Source organism: Aspergillus alliaceus, assembly GCF_009176365.1.
Source record: "Aspergillus alliaceus strain CBS 536.65 unplaced genomic scaffold BDW43scaffold_1, whole genome shotgun sequence".
Taxonomy (NCBI): Eukaryota; Fungi; Ascomycota; class Eurotiomycetes; order Eurotiales; family Aspergillaceae; genus Aspergillus; species Aspergillus alliaceus.
Genome location: NW_022474684.1, coordinates 1,416,228 through 1,433,018, shown reverse-complemented (window position 1 = coordinate 1,433,018; position 16,791 = coordinate 1,416,228). Strand labels below are relative to the sequence as shown.

General features: G+C 48.6%; 5 protein-coding genes across 5 annotated transcripts; 4 read left to right on the top strand and 1 right to left on the bottom strand.

Moving 5' to 3' along the window:
• Positions 1 to 502: 502 nt before the first annotated feature.
• Positions 503 to 4,975, top strand: BDW43DRAFT_296107 (uncharacterized protein; the record flags this gene model as incomplete). Its single annotated transcript, XM_032044161.1, has 6 exons — positions 503 to 664; positions 761 to 1,256; positions 1,308 to 2,310; positions 2,361 to 3,162; positions 3,437 to 3,569; positions 3,639 to 4,975. 6 exons carry the CDS (start codon positions 503 to 505, stop codon positions 4,973 to 4,975), a joined length of 3,933 nt encoding a protein of 1,310 aa, XP_031906602.1.
• A 151-nt stretch (positions 4,976 to 5,126) lies between these two features.
• Positions 5,127 to 5,930, bottom strand: BDW43DRAFT_11509 (mitochondrial 37S ribosomal protein uS13m). The gene is made up of 4 exons (XM_032037984.1): positions 5,819 to 5,930; positions 5,715 to 5,759; positions 5,388 to 5,654; positions 5,127 to 5,322 (listed from the first exon to the last, which is right to left on the bottom strand). Exons 1-4 carry the CDS (start codon positions 5,819 to 5,821, stop codon positions 5,278 to 5,280), a joined length of 360 nt encoding a protein of 119 aa, XP_031906601.1. The 5' UTR covers positions 5,822 to 5,930; the 3' UTR covers positions 5,127 to 5,277.
• Positions 5,931 to 6,144: 214 nt separating this feature from the next.
• Positions 6,145 to 7,663, top strand: BDW43DRAFT_259139 (peptidylprolyl isomerase). Its single transcript, XM_032040062.1, has 6 exons — positions 6,145 to 6,299; positions 6,369 to 6,446; positions 6,508 to 6,524; positions 6,590 to 6,693; positions 6,757 to 6,901; positions 6,982 to 7,663. Exons 1-6 carry the CDS (start codon positions 6,189 to 6,191, stop codon positions 7,151 to 7,153), a joined length of 627 nt encoding a protein of 208 aa, XP_031906600.1. The 5' UTR covers positions 6,145 to 6,188; the 3' UTR covers positions 7,154 to 7,663.
• A 1,452-nt stretch (positions 7,664 to 9,115) lies between these two features.
• BDW43DRAFT_11444 (DEAD/DEAH box helicase) lies at positions 9,116 to 11,834 on the top strand. Its single transcript, XM_032037972.1, has 3 exons — positions 9,116 to 9,642; positions 9,703 to 9,770; positions 9,840 to 11,834. The coding sequence occupies exons 1-3, from the start codon at positions 9,452 to 9,454 to the stop codon at positions 11,543 to 11,545; spliced, it is 1,965 nt and encodes a 654-aa protein (XP_031906599.1). The 5' UTR covers positions 9,116 to 9,451; the 3' UTR covers positions 11,546 to 11,834.
• A 1,165-nt stretch (positions 11,835 to 12,999) lies between these two features.
• Positions 13,000 to 16,483, top strand: BDW43DRAFT_259130 (putative INO80 chromatin remodeling complex (Ies1)). Its single transcript, XM_032040061.1, has 4 exons — positions 13,000 to 13,771; positions 13,884 to 14,423; positions 14,480 to 14,533; positions 14,592 to 16,483. Exons 1-4 carry the CDS (start codon positions 13,348 to 13,350, stop codon positions 16,007 to 16,009), a joined length of 2,436 nt encoding a protein of 811 aa, XP_031906598.1. The 5' UTR covers positions 13,000 to 13,347; the 3' UTR covers positions 16,010 to 16,483.
• Positions 16,484 to 16,791: the final 308 nt, after the last annotated feature.

Below are 16,791 nucleotides of genomic sequence, written 5' to 3'. Positions count from 1 at the left end.
TGGGCAGCGCCGCAGTTGGGTTTCGGTACCCTCGAACTGTGACGGTGAGAGTGGAGTTTGGGTCCCGTTGTTTTGAAGGATAAATCACCACGCCAACAAGTTCTCAGTTACACATGTAGATAACTCGGGGCATGTCTCCTAGATAGATCAATGAGAAGTATAAAGAATGGGAGATCAAAAGCCACAGACAAAATTATAAAATTTGAAAAAAGAGAAGAGACAGACCCAGGAAATAACAACTCATAGTCCACAAATCTTCCTCTAATGTCAATTGGGCTCAAAGGCGGTGTAAGCGATGAAGTCACATGGGGTTGACAGCTCCTTCCCTCTTCTGTTGTGATTGCTACTCCAAACCACTCCAGACAATCCTACTTCGAAGGATTGTCCGATCTGCAGGCCTGGGTAACGGATTGGATCAATCGCTCATATCGGCCTTGTCTGCGGATGCGCCTCATTATTCATTGCGGAACGGGAAAGGTGGTCGCAATTGAACACGTTCACTATGGCTCACAAGGCATCGGAGCAGGAGGTATGCCAGTCAGTGCTCGATTTTGTCACAGAGGGTACCTATCCAACGTCTGAGAATGTCATTGTCGCGGAATTTCCAGCATCTGCTCTCGCGAAGGAGTTAGAGCTCTTATCAAAGGCCAGAGAACAAGTAGAAGTGAGTAACTCTAGTTTGGACTCCTGCGCTGTAGCCGTCGCGATTGCCCGATCCCTGCGACTAGCCTGCGACATACTTATCCTTCATATCAAATAGACGGAGATCACCGCGCTAAGTCAAGACAACGACTTCGATGCCGATGGGTGGATCTCGCAAGCAAAACAGCTCCATGCAGACATTGAGCGATCCAGGGTGACTGCGAGGGAGATTGTCGCGCAGCATGAAAATACGAACCCTTTGCAACTGAAAGTCGAAGATGCCGCCGCCAAGGTTCAATTAATTGAAACTGAAATCGCCTTCAATCAGGCTGTGACGCATACACTTGAGGAGGTACAAAGACTGTGTCAGCGACTTGATGCCGGGCGAGCCGTCCTCGGAGAAGGCCGGGTAATGGAAGCAATCAAGACATTAGAGGCCACTGAGCAGGCCATAAAGAAAGATAATCTTTTCTCAAACACAAGCGTCATGCATGTGTTGTTAGAGAATGTCGACGAACTGCGACGAGAGATTGCCGAGTACCTCCGTGCTCGGTGGAGCGAGCAGCTGAACGTTGACGGAAAGGGAGGTAGCTTGACAATCTCGAATGATAATGGTAAGAAATTATCTCAATCTTATGTTTGGTTGTAGATATTGAACGTGTCAGGACATACATTGGAAGAAACTATCGCAGCTTTGGTCCACCTCGGCATGGCCGCATCGTGTCAGGAGAGGTTCGAGAAGGACCTTATTTCCACCCTTTTTGAGCCTATTCTACTACCTGCGGTTGAAGGATATAGTCGTGGTATCAAGATGGAGCAGTCCTCAATTCGGGTAGAATCCGAATCATCCAAAGCTTCGGTCTCTGAGCTTTTGGATCGCATTGCCACCGTCTTGGGCTTCCTGCGCCAACACCTTCCTGCGGCAATCTCAGACTCTTTTTCTGGCTCGCTGATTCCTACGCTCTCATCAAAAGTCATATCGTGTTGGTTGTCGTCTGCCATACCCACAGATTTGGAGGGCCTAGATACGTTCGAGAGTACCTTGAACTATGTCCTAAAGTTCGCAAATGCGATCGAAATGTTTGGGTGGCATGGCCACGAAGAACTTGTGTCTTGGGTTAACCAAGCCCCTCGTCTGTGGCTTACCAGACGTCGAGTCGATTCTTTGGACCGGGTTCGCAAGGTTCTGGCTGCAAGCCAAGGTGTCACAAAGCAAGTAGAACGTGTTGAAAAAGAGGAAGTTTCCGGTAAAGATGAGGTTCTACTGGATAATACGGCCGATGACTGGGATGCTAGCTGGGATGACGACAATGAACATGAATCTACGGGAAAGCATTCTGGAAATAAAGAGGACGAAGATGTCAGCGCATGGGGATTGGATGACGATAGCGAAGCTAACATAACTGAAACGAAACCCGATATATCTGTTGAGGATGACGCTGCCGATGCTTGGGGCTGGGGAGATGAAGATGAGGAAGAAAACCCCCAATATTCGCAGACTAAGAGCACAAATGGGGACAAATCAGTCAATGGGAAAGATTCAGCACATCATGCCTCTCCACGGGAGGTCACGTTAAAAGAGCAGTACACGGTAACTGACATTCCTGATTCTATCCTGTGCATTATTCAGCAGCAAATCAAAGACTCTGAAGCTATATCAAAGCCTGTGTAAGTCGCGATTGACTTGATCTTCTGTACATGCACTAACCATGTCTCAGACATTCCCATTCCCGTGTTGTTTCCTCTGGTGCTGGTCTACTTGCGCTTCCGACCTTGATACTCGCCATGTTCAAGGCAACGGCGTCATCCTTTTACGGTCTTAAACTTCATTCGGGCCAAATGTACTTATACAACGACAGTCTATATCTTGCCGATAAAGTGCGCAATCTTTCGGAGGAGCATCGGCTCTCTAGGCTTCATGCCGATATCGATGCGCTCGAGAAGTTTGGCAAATTCGCTTATAGTAAGGAGATGCGGACGCAACGCACTATTGTCACAGATCTGCTCGATGGTGCGCAAGGCTTCAACCAATGCTCTGAGCAACCATTCCGGGGGGAATGTGAAAATGCAGTTAGTGCTGTCGTCGACAGGATTCGTGACGTCTACAAGGAATGGGAACCGATCTTGTCACATTCTGCACTTCTTCAGTCTGTCGGTTCTCTAGTTTCGACAGTTATAAACAAAATCATCATCGAGGTTGAGGATTTAGGTGATATATCGGAGGCTCAGTCCCAACAGCTCGTGCTGTTTTGCAACAAAGTTTCCGAACTTGAGGATCTATTCGTGCCAGAGACGACGGACGAGGGTGCACGTGTACCAATGACCGCCGTCTACGTGCGAGACTGGCTTAAATTCCAGTATCTCATCAACATTTTAGAGAGCTCCTTAGCCGACATCAAGTTCCTCTGGCTGGAAGGAGAACTGCGCCTGGAATTTTCGCCCGAAGAGGTGGTAGATCTGATCGAGGCTCTTTTTGCTGAGTCTGACTACCGGCGGAAAGCTATTGCAGAGATTCGGCGAGTTTCTAGGGGATAGTAATACTGTATAAGTATACTGTATATAGCAAATGGAGTATAATATTGATTAATAGCTCAGTCTTACTAAAGTGTAGAGTGACCTTGTACATACTAGTAATAGTAGTAGACTGACTGCGGGGAATCTCCGCGCTTTGCGCAATTGGCCGCACCGGTCACCGTAATTTTTCCTCAGGTTGCGCATTTTTTGTTCACTGCGAACCGATCAAATTTTCGACAACACCGTTCCAGTCTCCCCGGTTCCATTTGTCCTTTTACAGTTCAAGATGAGCGAGGAGTTAAATTCTTCTTCGGCTGCGGCCTCTGCGCAGAGGCAGGTTCGTGTGCAGCTTACTAGCAAACAAGAAGATATTGCCCTACCTGAGAACACCGGCCCGATTCTCGTTCCCACAGGTAAGGCTATCTTGCGCTCGGTCGCCAATCTTCCTAGTATCCTTTACATACGGGTATCTAATTAAGTAGGTCTTCGAAGATATGCACTTTCGACGTTAGTGAACAATCTTCTTGGCAACGACAAGCCAATCCCATTCGAATTTCTCATCAACGGGTCGTTCCTCCGAACTTCGATCGATGAATACCTGACTGCCAATGGTATCTCTGCGGAAACCACTCTCGAAATTGAATACGTGAGGGCCTTGATCCCGCCTCTGCATATTGCATCATTCGAGCACGACGACTGGGTAAGCTCAGTTGATGTGCTTTCGACAACTTCGCCCGCGGCTTCTTGGGCCTCTGCGCCGATTGACCAGGGCCAGGAGAGGATCCTTTCTGGTAGCTATGATGGCCTGCTTCGAATTTGGGATATGTCATCTCAGATAGTTGCGACCTCGCCATCTGCCGCCGGTGGTGGTCACACTGCGTCCATTAAAGCTGCCAAGTTTATTTCCCCAAATTCGATCATGTCAGCGGGTCTCGACCGGACAGTGCGTCTGTGGAAGTATTCTGAGGATGGCGATGGTTTCTCTGGCAAGCTGGCTCCTCAGCTTGAACTGTATGGGCACAAAGGCCCTGTGAACTCTTTGGCTGTGTATGCACCCTCAAGTCGCGTTCTTTCTGCCTCATCAGACCACAGTGTAGGCCTCTGGTCGACTAAGAAATCAGATGCGCCAGCCGCTCCCGAAAATCTGCTCCCGTCTGCCGCCATGAAGAGCTCCAAGAGGAGAAAGCTGAATTCGGCCGTGAGCACCCCGCAACGAGGGCCTCTGGCACTTTTGTCCTCCCACAGTGCACCCGTGTCAGCTGCAATCTTCGATTCCAACGACTCTACTGTTGGTTATTCTGCTTCTTGGGACCATTCTCTGCGTACCTGGGATCTTGTCACTGCCTCTCTGGTAGATACCCGGACAACTGCTCACTCGCTGCTTTCTCTTGAGCATCTTCCGGAGCACCACCTCCTTGCTGCAGGCACATCCGCTCGTCATATCACTCTTGTCGACCCTCGGGCATCAGCGACGACAATCGCAGCTATGACTCTGCGAGGCCACACAAATGCCGTCGTTTCCTTGGCTCGTGACCCCAAGAGCTCTTACGGTCTTATCAGTGGAAGTCATGATGGCACATGTCGGATTTGGGATATCCGGGCCACGAAAACAGATAAAGATGGCGTGGTTGGTGAAAGCGTTTATTCCATCTCCCGCAAGAGTCTGGAAGAGCAAAGCAAATCCGAGGCCAAGCGTGTCGGTGGAGAGGGTGTCAAAGTTTTCGGTGTAGCCTGGGATGGGATAGTCGGCATTGTCAGTGCTGGAGAGGACAAGAGGATTCAAATTAACAGGGGTGAAGGCGTCTTATCTTCTGTGTAAAATGTGTTGCACATATGGGCCCGGCGTTTTGCTGTAGGATGAAAAGTTGAGAGTTTTTGGATTTATTTCGCTATCATACAAATCAATGTTCCTTCGTCTGCTTATAGATCCAGCCAGAGACAAAGACAGAATACAGTATTCGTTTGACTGACTGTAATCGTTCTCCATATATAATACATCTTATAAGTCTTTGAACTGTATCCGATTCTGAATTACAAGAAATTAAAGATAAACGCCATTCCATGCCCCCCACATAAAGGTCGCGAGGTCTAACCAAGAACAAAACAACCGCCGTAGTAAACTCAGAGCCTTCTTTCCATGCGATTGAGCTTGACAGCCGTTTTGGTCTATACGAACAAGCATTAGTATATCCACTTCACTCACTATTAAAGGAGTTGAGAGCATAACCAACCTGAGTCCTCGTCCTTTGTCCCCGAACCGGGAGTCCCAGTGCATGCCGTCTACCCCGGTAGGTACCTGTCTCCTTCAAGCGCTTGATATCATCTAGGTACTGTCTCCGGAGGTCGTTCTCGATTTTCATATCGGACAGAGCGGCCGTGATATCGAGGACCTGCTTATTCGCCAGCTCCCCAACTTTGCATGTGGGGTGGATATGGAAGCGAGCCAAAAGGCGTGACGAGGCGGTGTTTCCAACTCCAAAGAAGGCCTCGAGCGATTTCTAGTGAAACGGTTAGATTTGGCAAGGATACTGGGTGAATTGGGTTACTGGAGTGCTTGCCTTGACGAGGTTCCGCTCAGGGAAGTTCACGCCCAGGATGAAGACCTAAGTGAGATGTTAGCCATAAAATATAGGCAATTGGAGCAAATTGACAAGCAGCATACCATCTTGCCTGGCTAAATGTATCCGGTCCGCTTCGAATGGGGATGACTGCGTTCCGCTACTGTCCCTCCGGCGCAATGATTGATCTCCGGAGCGCGGAAGAAATCAGGTCGCAACAATATTTCTCCGGTTTGACTCCGTAAATGTCAATACGTACCCAATTTCGGGAGCGATCTTACACAGCATTCAAGGGGAAAATTACACTAACCGCAGCTCAAAATACAGTCTTTGTCTAAAATAGGGATAATGGCATCTTGGCATCTCCGCAATTGAAAGCTGGCCTTCAGTCCCGCCATCCTTCCTTCCACTACAATTGTCCTCTCCAAAGCCATTGTTGGGGATCTCCTGGTAACGGAGTCAATATAAACGATAATGAACTTCAGAAACCTCTTCTTGTCGTTCTTCTTCCTTCTGGCAGTTGGACTGGCTCTGGTCCACGCCGAAGAAGCTCAACAGCCTCGCGGTCCGAAGATCACTCATAAGGTAATAGCCCCTGTCCTCGAAGCGATTATCATTCTTACCACTAAATCCTAATCAAATCGTCGTGTATAGGTGTACTTCGATATTGAGCATGGAGATAAGCCTCTAGGCAGAGTTGTGCTCGGGTTGTACGGCAAGACCGTTCCCAAGGTAAGGATTCATACCGCCTAAGTTTGTCTGGGATCATGCTAATTATGGAATTCCTAAATAGACCGCTGAGAACTTCCGGTACGGTGATCTCCATATTCTTTCTGGGTATTTTGGTTGTTATTCACTGACATTGAACGCTCAAGGGCTCTTGCTACCGGCGAAAAGGGCTTTGGCTACGAGGGATCTACCTTCCACCGTGTTATCAAGCAGTTCATGATTCAGGGCGGTGACTTCACCCGTGGTGACGGTAAGCCTATCTCCCTCCGATTCAGAACCTGTAGGTGTGGTAGATGCTGACTTCTATATCAAGGCACTGGCGGAAAGTCCATCTATGGCGAGAAATTCCAGGATGAGAACTTCAAGATTAGGCACACTAAGAAGGGTCTTCTCAGCATGGCCAACGCTGGCAAGGATACCAACGGATCCCAGTTCTTCATCACTACTGTTCCTACTCCGTATGTATCCCATGTTTTACTCTACTGATTTGCCCCGTGAAGAATATTCGCGAGAAAAGACGCTAATAGGCGCGGAATAGATGGCTCGATGGCCGCCACGTCGTTTTCGGCGAGGTCCTTGAGGGTTATGATGTGGTCGAAGCCATTGAAAACGTTCCTAAGGCTCCTGGCGACAAGCCCGAACAGGTGGTCAAGATTGTCAAGAGTGGAGAGCTGGAGTCTAAGGACAAAGGTAGCCACGAGGAGCTGTAGACCTTTTCCGGGTCATTGTTTACTTCTTGGAATAGATTGAAGCGTGCTGATGGTTCTTGGCCTATTAAAGAAGACAATGTTATCACTGAAGAACCGTCAGAGATTCCGGCACCATCGACACCAGCACCAACTCCACCATCAGCAAGCTCCTGGGCTTCCTCTTATCCTCTGTCCGGGTTCGTAGTATTCCTTGTTGCCATCGCTCTTATCGTGATCTCCGTTCGGAGACGCTACAAGGGCCGGTGCCGATGCCACGGGAAAGAGAGCGATGAGAAAAGTATTGCTTGAAAAGAAACGCAGGATGACGATATTTAGTTAGACACTATTTGCTCCCCAGATCAACCATCCAATTAGAATTAGCTTCCCCGATACGCATCTGACTACAGAAGGTACTCCGTACTAAGTAGGAGTAGTAGTAACCCGGCGTACCTATCAACGAACGGGCTTCTGTGTGTAGTCGGATTATCCCCCATAGAAGCGGTCAGTAACAGTTCATCAACTTGGTAGTGGCAAACCCATCGGATGACCGGTCTTTTTCAATACTTGTACTGTCAAGAGTGGCAAATGTCAGATTCTGTATCTTATCTCCATTGTGGCTAGAGACAGTGCATCATGGAAGTGGTAAGTGTTATAGAAGTGGAGTGGCTACCCTGATCTTTTCTTTTTGAATGCTTGTGATGTGCTAGGATATATTTGTGGGAGATTGGTGTGGGTTTGTACCAGATAGTATCTATACTTCCATCTTACAGAGTACCGGCTGGGCTCTTGATATCGTTTTGTTTCTCCTCTTTTCTTTTGATTGTATTTCGGAATGGGATAGGAAATAGAGCCTGAAAGGTACCATGGCCATTGTCTGACGGAGCAATGGTCTCCATCCACAAAAGGGGGATACTACGGTACCTTCAAGTTTACTGCAGTGGAAATCATTATGAATAATATTTTTTTTTCTTTGGATATATAATGTACCGATTGGACAAGTTGGTCTTCATTGGATCTTCCTTGAGATTGGTCCGAAGTAAGTTACTAGTACACTTTTAGTCACCTGAACAGTATTTAAGTGACCAGTAACGAGTATCGCGATCCATGCTACTACTAGTAAAATCATGAGGTAGAATGGTACGGGAGATCATTAAGACAGTTGACATAATTGAAATCATAATCGGGATGAATCTTATTTAATAAATAGATAGAATGATTTATTGCATTGATTTTAATTTAATTACTTGAAAATTTCTCTTACAACATTCGAAGAAGTAAAAAGAAAAGACCAACCAAGATTTCAATAACCTAATACAAAGTAGTGAGTAGTATGTATCATCTACGGAGGTAGTTACAGAATACGGTCGGTTGGTTCCATTAAAAAAATTGAAAAACCCTTTTTCACAATGACGGCAAAAAAGAAGGGACAGACTCGGCCTGGGTCCATAATTATTACCTATAGGCGCCGCAACTTCCCTTTTTTTTTTTTTTTTTTTCCTAATTTGCCATCGCTTCTGAACCTCTTTTATTTTTTCCCCTCTCTTTTCTTTTCCGTTTTATTATATTTGCCTCTGAAATCCAACGTTGGATGTGCCAATAAAAAAAATCATAACATTTTTCCTATGCAAATTACCCAGCGTGAGTAGGTACCAGTACAGAGACAGTAAAGTAAGTACTACTAAGAGTGGTCACTGACCGTGGCCGCAAACACTAAATCCCACCACTAACTCAGGCTTTGCCTCATTCCCTCTCCTTCTCCCACAAAACCTAATCTCTTCCTCTTCCTTTTTCAAACCTCCTCCCCTAATCCAAATTGGTTTTCCTTTTCTTTTCCACATATTACCAACTTCTCTTTTTTTTCCTCTTTCTTCCCCTTTCTTTCTTTCTGCAATTTAATAGAAGGGTTAGATCTGGGAGATCCCCGTATTCGTTCTTCGAATCACCCAAATCTTTTTTTTTTTTTTTTTTACCTTTTTCTTGTTGTGTTACTCATATTTGATCCTATCCGGATCGCCACTCAATAGAGAGACACAAGGATACTTCTCTTTTCCTTCAAGTTTCTCTCCTTCCCTCCTGTCCTGTACAGAAAAAACGAAATCTCGGGCGCTCTTTTCCCGTTTTTTAACGATACGCAGATCGCGCTTCTGCTCCCCGGGTTTTTAAAAAGCACTTCTCGTTTATCGTTTTCTTTTCTCTCTTTCTGTACGTCAAAACCATCATCACAGTTCCCGCGACAGGAAACCCGCATTTCTTCTGTGCGACTTGAAAACGCATTGCTTATCTGTCATCTCTCTAGACAGTTCGTGAAATACCGCAAAGATGGCCGACAGCCTGAAGATGGGAAGCCTTTCCCTCAACGACTCCCAGCATGCGCCTGCCCCTACCAATCCCACTGGCCGCGCTGCCTACATCCCTCCCCATCTCCGTGGACGCCAAACCGGTGCGAATGTGGACGGACCCGCCGCTGCTCCCCCCGCCCCTAGCGGTCCTGGCAATTCTTGGGGTTCAAGGTATGTCTGATCAACCTACTTTCTGTTGTTGTGTGCGGGTGACTGACGATTTGTTACTAGAGGCGGCCCTCGCGGTGGTAACTGGGCCAACGCCAACGCTCCTGATTTCAGCCCTCGCGGTCCCAATGGTAACACTAGCTGGACCCCCACTGAAGGTTCTCGCCATGCGTTTAATCCAGATGCTTACGGAAACCCAGGTAATACCGGTTCTTATGGCAGTGGTGCCAGTGCCAGAGGCTCTGGAGATGGCCAGTGGCGCGATGGCAAGCACATTCCCGGTCCTGCTAATCCCCGCTTGGAGCGTGAACTTTTCGGCGTGCCCAATGATCCCACCAAGCAGAACACTGGTATCAACTTTGCCAACTACGACGACATTCCCGTGGAAGCATCCGGCCATGAAGTCCCCGAGCCCGTCAACGCTTTCACCAACCCTCCCTTGGATGACCACTTGATTGAAAATATTAAGCTCGCCTACTATCAGACCCCCACCCCAGTGCAGAAGTACTCTATCCCCATTGTGATGAACGGTCGCGACTTGATGGCTTGTGCCCAGACCGGTTCCGGAAAGACGGGTGGTTTCCTGTTCCCAATCTTGTCTCAGGCCTTCCAGAACGGGCCTTCTGCGACCCCTGCCCCGGCATCCGGCCAATTCAGCTATGGCCGTCAACGCAAGGCTTACCCGACATCCCTCATCTTGGCCCCGACTCGTGAACTGGTCTCTCAGATCTTTGATGAAGCTCGCAAGTTCGCTTACCGCTCCTGGGTCCGTCCTTGCGTCGTCTACGGTGGTGCCGATATTGGTTCTCAGCTCCGCCAGATCGAGCGTGGATGTGACCTGTTGGTTGCCACTCCGGGTCGTCTCGTAGATCTCATTGAGCGTGGCCGCATTTCCCTTGTGAACATCAAGTACCTGATTCTGGATGAAGCTGATCGCATGTTGGACATGGGTTTCGAGCCTCAGATCCGTCGTATTGTGGAAGGTGAAGACATGCCCCATGTCAACGACCGCCAAACTCTGATGTTCTCTGCCACCTTCCCTCGGGATATCCAGATGTTGGCTCGCGACTTCCTGAAGGATTATGTTTTCCTTTCGGTTGGTCGTGTTGGTTCGACCTCCGAGAACATCACCCAGAAGGTTGAATACGTCGAAGATCACGACAAGCGCTCCGTTCTTCTGGATATCCTCCATACTCATGGCACTAGCGGTCTTACTCTCATTTTCGTTGAGACTAAGCGCATGGCCGACTCCTTGTCTGACTTCCTGCTGAACCAACGCTTCCCTGCCACCGCCATTCACGGTGACCGCACTCAGCGTGAACGTGAGCGTGCTCTGGAGATGTTCCGTTCCGGCCGTTGCCCTATTTTGGTTGCTACCGCTGTCGCTGCTCGTGGTCTTGATATCCCCAACGTTACTCACGTTATCAACTACGATCTGCCTACTGACATTGACGACTATGTTCATCGTATTGGTCGTACCGGTCGTGCCGGTAACACCGGTATTGCCACCGCTTTCTTTAACCGTGGCAACCGTGGCGTCGTTCGCGACCTGATTGACCTTCTCAAGGAGGCTCACCAGGAAGTCCCGTCTTTCTTGGAGAGCATTGCTCGTGAGGGCAGCGGATACGGCGGCCGTGGTGGCCGTGGAGGTCGTGGCCGTGGTACCAACGCCACCCGTGACATGCGTCGTATGGGCGGTGGTCCTGGCATGGGTAGTGCTGCTGCTCCTTCCTTCGGCGGCAGCAGCTATGGCGCCCCCAGTGCTGGCTACGGTGGTAGCTACGGTGGCGGCCCCTCTTATGGTGGCGGCAGCGGCGGCGGCTATGGAGGTGGTTATGGCGGTGGCAGCGGCGGCGGCGGCTATGGAAACCCCTCGGGCCCTACCGGACCTTCCTCCTGGTGGTAAATACGGGGTTGTGGTCTTTGATGAGGCCGTCAGGTCTGATTGGCTCCTTTCATTTTCATTTGCCTTTCATTTGACGGATACGATCAGAACGAGCCCTGAGTTGCCCTTTTCCTTTGTTTGTTTTATCTCAGGAACGGCTTTGTCATGACTGCCACGACTTCATTTTAGAATTTTCTTTTTCATTCTCATTATTCTCATTTTGAGTTATCGGTGTTTCTATTTCTGAGCATTTCGCAGATTTTGTTTGTTTGTTATCGATTTTAGACATGGTCTTATGATGCGGTCCGATCTCACCATGTTACTGCTCCCGGTTATACCCATCATGTAATCGAGAGCATCTTGGTCGGCATTGCATGAACATCATAGATTGCGTTGTCTTTCTCCTGCGACCGCTTCTGTCAGATACCCTTTTTGTTCTCAGGCGGCCATACGGAGATCCGCTTGAACTATGTGCGCCGAGCAGGAGTGCCGGCTTTTCGTTCTCCAGAAAAGTGCTTTTTATGGTTTCATCTGCTTGGTGCTGTGGCATCGCATCGACCGTGTCTCGCTAGATAGATCTCTTACAGTTTCGGTATCTCATGGCGGGTTATTTTCATATTCCTATTTCTTATTCGTCTGAACCTCCTACATTCAAGTTTCGCTTCTTCTGCATGCGTCGCTACTGCTTTGTTTTTTACTCTTTCCCAGGAGCGCTCTCTTCGCCGCACAATGTCCTATCGTTGCTCCAGCCTTGGTTGGATTTTTCTCGGCTGCACATCGACATTGTACGGAAAAGAAAGAAGCCAGGGCTACCTAACAGCATGTCGCGGCGACGGGCCTTCTTCGGCGGGTGTTTGTTTCTTTTTAACGCTGCCTCAACGAAGGTTGGCGCATGATAACGTGACGCGAGTGATAGAAGGGATTTCTTTGCATTGTGTATGGCGTTGGGCTTGAGCTGCTGTGTCCACAAAAAGATTATGTTCTCTACACTGGGGATCGTGGAGGATGGGATGCTACCTTTGCTGGCACTTATGATTTTTTGTGGTTATGCTAGACATTATTGTCTCATGTCAGTAGCTATGTAGGCTCGACGAGATATGCCGAAGACTGGCCCTATTCAGGGAGACTTGAATTTTGTCTCGCGAGAAGGGCGCTATTTATTAGGATAAAAAAGTTTGATTCTAGTCTTATCTAATTCATCGTAGTTTCTCGTATGAAATATCTAGTCAATTACGTCGCAATCCATACTCTTCAAAAGCTCTTCGATAAAAGAAGAGATAGGTGATACGGACAATGAGGGAGAAAAAAATTTAAATAACAAAGTAATAGGAAATGATTTGAAAATGTTCGTTTTGTGAATTAGATTTAAAAACTGCATTCTGTACATTTGGTTGATAAATCATACTAGACTTATATAGGTACTCCACTAGTCGTTCATTTAGTGACGGGAACCCCGTGGAAGAGGCAATCAATCACTGGATCCCCCCCAATTTGGGGCACCGAAAGAACCTCACCTCATCCTTCTTCAGTCAACACAACTCTCCTTTCTGCTCCTGCCCTCATCCACCTCCTCCGTAGCTCTCATTTTCGCATTGTCTCCCTTTTCCAATACACTGGACCCAATTACGATCTTCTTCTATCGTACTTCGCTTACTCACGACGGAGGTGCAGTACGCGCTTCACGGTGCCGATTTCTCTGCGGCCGCCCGTGACCTCGTCAAGGGCGCGCACAAGACAGACTACCACGTCGAAGACCCCAGTGAACTAGAATCTACGGCTGTTCTTTTTTATCCATCAGTGCATTGTGATTCTAAGAACCAAACATGGCTGAAGTTGAAAGCGCCGCCGCAGACGACTCGTTCGTACAATCCGAACCTCAGGATGAGCAGCAAACCCATAACATGACGGTTGGCACGCGACGCCAGGCGAATGGGACAATCGGCTCCGTTTATTCGGGGAACAAGATCAGACACCTCAAGAAGGAGGACGGTATTCCGCTATGGCGCAAGGACATCCAGTACCAGTTTCTGAAACTTGTCTTCGAGGATAAGACACCCGTCTTTACTCGTTGGCCCGACGGACAGAAGGGCCTGGACTTTGCGGATGTCTACATTGATGCTATGGCAAGGAGTAGCAAGACGAGTAAGATCCTGAAGGATAAACTTCAGAATGACAAACAGGCAGCCATCAGCATGGCTATGGTTTGTCTACTAGTCAACTTTGGACGAATGAATACCACACTCAACTGTATGTTTCTTTCTTCTTCCTCTTTCCCCCCGCTTTCTCACTATCCCTTACGTGGACGTTCTGCTACGTCCTCCTGTATTAAAGTACGATTGTTGATCGGTGACTGCCCTAGTTTTCCCTGAAATGCGTGCCCAATTACGGACCTACCACTCCATCCCTTCCTTACAGGCGCACCAGGACCCTAATGCCTACAAACAATTACAAGATGCCCCTCGTCTGAAATCCATCCTCAAGGGGGCATCGGAGGATGTCGACCAACCAAATACACTCGATAAGATCAAACGTCAGTCGATCCCTCGGACAAACCCGGTCAATCTTATCTTTGTTCTAGCTCAGTACGCTCCTAAGGTATCTGAGCTGCACTTTTTCCCTCCCCGCGACTTTTTCGATCTAGTTATGAGGTCTACGCTCAGTAGTAAAAGCCGCGCGAAGGCTTTCTTATGGTTAATGTGGTGGTACTTGGAGAGTGACTTCTCACATGAGGCAGCCCTGAACAATCCGTTCGGCCCAGGTCTAGCTGCAGATGGAAATGGAGGCCTGCCAATCAAAGTACCTAGTTTTGAGAGCCTCACCGAAGAACAGGCAAACGAAGAAAATGTGGATACGCAGTCTGAGATCGAATATGGAGAAGCCAAACGCTTGGAGCGTAAACGTTTGTCTTCCAATGGGATCACCCTCTCGTTCCTGTCTCGGCTGACATAACTATAGGTATCTTGGAAGAAGATGAGCCAATCCCTAGGATAACTAAACGTTCTAAGAAAGGTATTTATCAATTGCCTTCCGCTTTCAATCTATGTGTTTTTTGTTCACCATATAACAGGCCTGCTAGAGCCTGGGTACGATGATGACCAAATCTCAGGCGATATTTCGGGCCGAGGAGATAGCTTTGGAGGCCGTGGATCTGCTATGTCCACTCCATTGCACCCCTCGTCCAAACGTTATCCAGATGATGAAGATGACTATCAAACCCCGGGACATCCAGGCCGTTCCCGATATAAGCGACCCAAGCGGGAGTCATCTCTTACTCGTTCTGTTGGTCAGCAGCGCCTCATCTTGAAGACAAAAATGGAGCATACCCCTGACGCTTCCTCCCCGGCCCCTCCAGGTTCAGGTCATCCAATTCTGAACAGATTCGTCACGGAGCCTTCTTTACCCCAGCAGAGCTCCTCTCGCCGTCCCCGCCCACTTACCCAGCACCAACTGGCTGTAGAACAAAACAGGCGGCAGCGTATTGAATACATCCTTGCCAAGCGGAAGAATGAAGCTTACCGGCTCCTCCACGCCAAGCGGGAAGCCGAAATCCCGTTTCATCGATATAATCGCTTGCTGCAGAATGTCCCTGACGGCTACGACTCGGAAGACGAGGACAATTCGTGGGGGAAAGGAGGCTTGGTTCCCAATCCCGAAGAAGAGGAAGATTATGGTGAGTGTGCCAGTTTTTACTTGTCCGTCATTCGCAAGGCTGCAAGACGACTTGACCGATGGGACTATGATGATGCCAATGGCCCGAAGAGAGACCGAAAGAAGGAGAGAGAAGAGCGTCAGAAGGCGAGGCAGAGCGGAATTGGTCTCGATACGGACTTGGTAGGACGTGTGCCAACCTCTGCACGTAGCAGAGCTCGAGCTGCACGCAATGCCAAGCGCAAGCTCGCTGGAGTAACCACAGAGGGCTCTGCGACGGTAACTCCTAAGGCCAAGCCCTCGTCAGCATCCCGTTCGAAAAGCAACCGGAACCGCACAAGCCGTCCTACTGGGAGTTCACTGGCAGCTCCTGATGGTGCAACCAAGGATGGTCTCGAGGCGCCGTCTCAGGACCAGGAACTGTCGTCCATGCCCGGGGACATGGAAGGCGAAGCAGAAGAAGGCCTTGATGACATCGATCGCGAGCTTCTTGGCGAGGGAAGCGGTGATGAGGACGAAGGTGCTTCTCGCGGGCCTCAAACTTCTCGCCCTGTGGAGGCGGGCTATGAGGATAGTTTCATCGGCGAAGGAGGAGACGATGATGCAGAAGCACTGTCTTCGGATGAAAACGATGAAGAAGCCGACGATGATGATCTGGAGGAAGGAGAAGGGGACGTTGACGTAGACGTGGAAGGCGATGGTGACGATAACTCGTCCACGTTCGAGGGCGGCAATGGATATGCCGCCAGTGATGCTTCATCCGTTGCGGGTGATGCTAGTGAAAAACTGCAGGAAGGGCGAGCGGATGAGAAAGATGAAACGATGGGTGATCATTGAAAATGGGGTAGTGAGAGAGTGAAGGTACCTTAACAAGGATCAATTGGACTTTCTGTGGCCAGGCTATACTTCTCCGGCCTGGGTTTTTTTTTCTTCTTATATTTCCTCCCTTTAATTCTGTATCGCTATCTCGCCTTCGACTTGTTCTTTCCTTCCGTGCTCTTGTTTTATATTTCCTTTCCTTTGTGGAATGTTTATGTTATTGTGGTATTACAACACGGTTATTATAGCTACGTGCAGGACATTTTCCGCCATGTCAGAGGGGATAATGGAATACGTTTAGACTATATCGCCTTTCCCCCCGGTGAGAATGACTCGTAAAAGCTTCCATATCAGACGATGGTCATACTACTAGGTATACAGCTGGAGATACCTGATCCTGGGTGAATTGACGACGTGCGGAAGTATGTGGATTGTTGAATACTATGGTAATCAGGCCACATATAAAAAGCCTCATGATTCCCACCTAGATAGGCCTTTTGAGATAGTTTAATAGGGATCATAAAATCTGGTCGTTTTGATATCGTTTCATCCAGATATCTTACCAGATATCCTTAGTATATATCGCCACCCCGTGTGGCAGTCTTAAACTAGGGCTACTGATTGGCCTTTTTCTCTTTTGGGGGGCCCTTATCGGTTCTCCATGAGTCATAGACAGTGGTACGTCATGATTCTTTGAGCACGTCAAAGAGCATGGAGAGCCTTGAGAATGCAACATTCACGGCATGCATGTATGTGCTCTGTGTGCGTGCATATTCTCTACCCCCATACAGTGGTTGCAG